Source organism: Aptenodytes forsteri, unplaced genomic scaffold (assembly GCF_000699145.1).
Source record: "Aptenodytes forsteri isolate BGI_AS27 unplaced genomic scaffold, ASM69914v1 Scaffold147, whole genome shotgun sequence".
NCBI lineage: Eukaryota > Metazoa > Chordata > Aves > Sphenisciformes > Spheniscidae > Aptenodytes > Aptenodytes forsteri.
Window position 1 is genome coordinate 286,610 of NW_008795320.1, and position 898 is coordinate 287,507.

The 898-nt window shown below is 54.5% G+C and overlaps 1 protein-coding gene across 1 annotated transcript in view; it reads right to left on the reverse strand.

The window, feature by feature from the left end:
- Positions 1 to 898, reverse strand: part of CRLF1 (cytokine receptor like factor 1) — a 43,842-nt gene that overhangs the window by 35,420 nt on the left and 7,524 nt on the right. Inside the window, exon 2 of the mRNA XM_019472192.1 lies at positions 58 to 187. Within this exon, the coding sequence (XP_019327737.1) occupies positions 58 to 187 (130 nt within the window). The remainder of the gene's footprint in view (positions 1 to 57; positions 188 to 898) is intronic.

Sequence of the window (898 nt, forward strand, 5' to 3'; positions counted from 1 at the left end):
TTTTTATTTTTTTTTTAATTTTTAAAGACTAATAGGAATTAAGGGGGGCAGCCCCACCTGAGCTTGTACTTGAGGGTGTAGTTGGTGTGCAGGAAGGTCTCCCCTTCCGTCCCCGGCGCCCATTTGCAGGTGAGGTCCTTCATGTTTTTGGACCAGCAGGTGATGTTGACTGGTTTTTCTGGGGGTACTGGGAGAGGAAAAAACAAAACAAAACAAACAAACAAAAATCCAAGCACCTTTCTTCTTCCCTGGAGACACAGACACATGCTGAGATGCAACCATGATCCAAGTTACTGAAGGATTTGAGGGAGTCTGAGTTCTGGTGTTGGCACTTCTTGATGCTTTCTACGTGTTTGCTGGAGGGGTTTAGGCTCCTGCCCGCTCCTGCCTGCACCCGGCCCCTGCCCGCACCCGGCTCCGGAGCTGTTTTCTTTGAGCAACAGCAACCCAAAAAACAAATCCAAGCTGTGTTCCCAGTTAAGCCTCTGTGTTCCTAGGACGTAGCATCGTCCTTAAAATAGCCTGAGATAAGAATCTTACGATTATTGATTCAGACAAGTGTAATTTTACCGAAGGTTTGCCAAACCAGCTTTCCGGCTGCGCGCTCCTGCGAGCCGGAGGCTGCGGGTCAGGGCACAAACCATGGAGAGGAGGTTAAAAAAGAGCAGCCGCAAACAACCGCGCGCGCAACCGTCGCAAGCCCGCGGCGCGTTTTGGCAAGAACCGGGGTGTTAACCCCCGTGGGCATCCCCAAATCCTCCCACGGCTGCGCCGGGACCCGCAGCTCTCCCCACTGAAACGGCAAAGCAGCGCCGGGGCCGGGTGAAACCCGGCACGTGCAACCGCGCCGGCGCCGCCGACGTACGTCCAACGTAAAGGCAGGAGCCGGGCCAGCAGC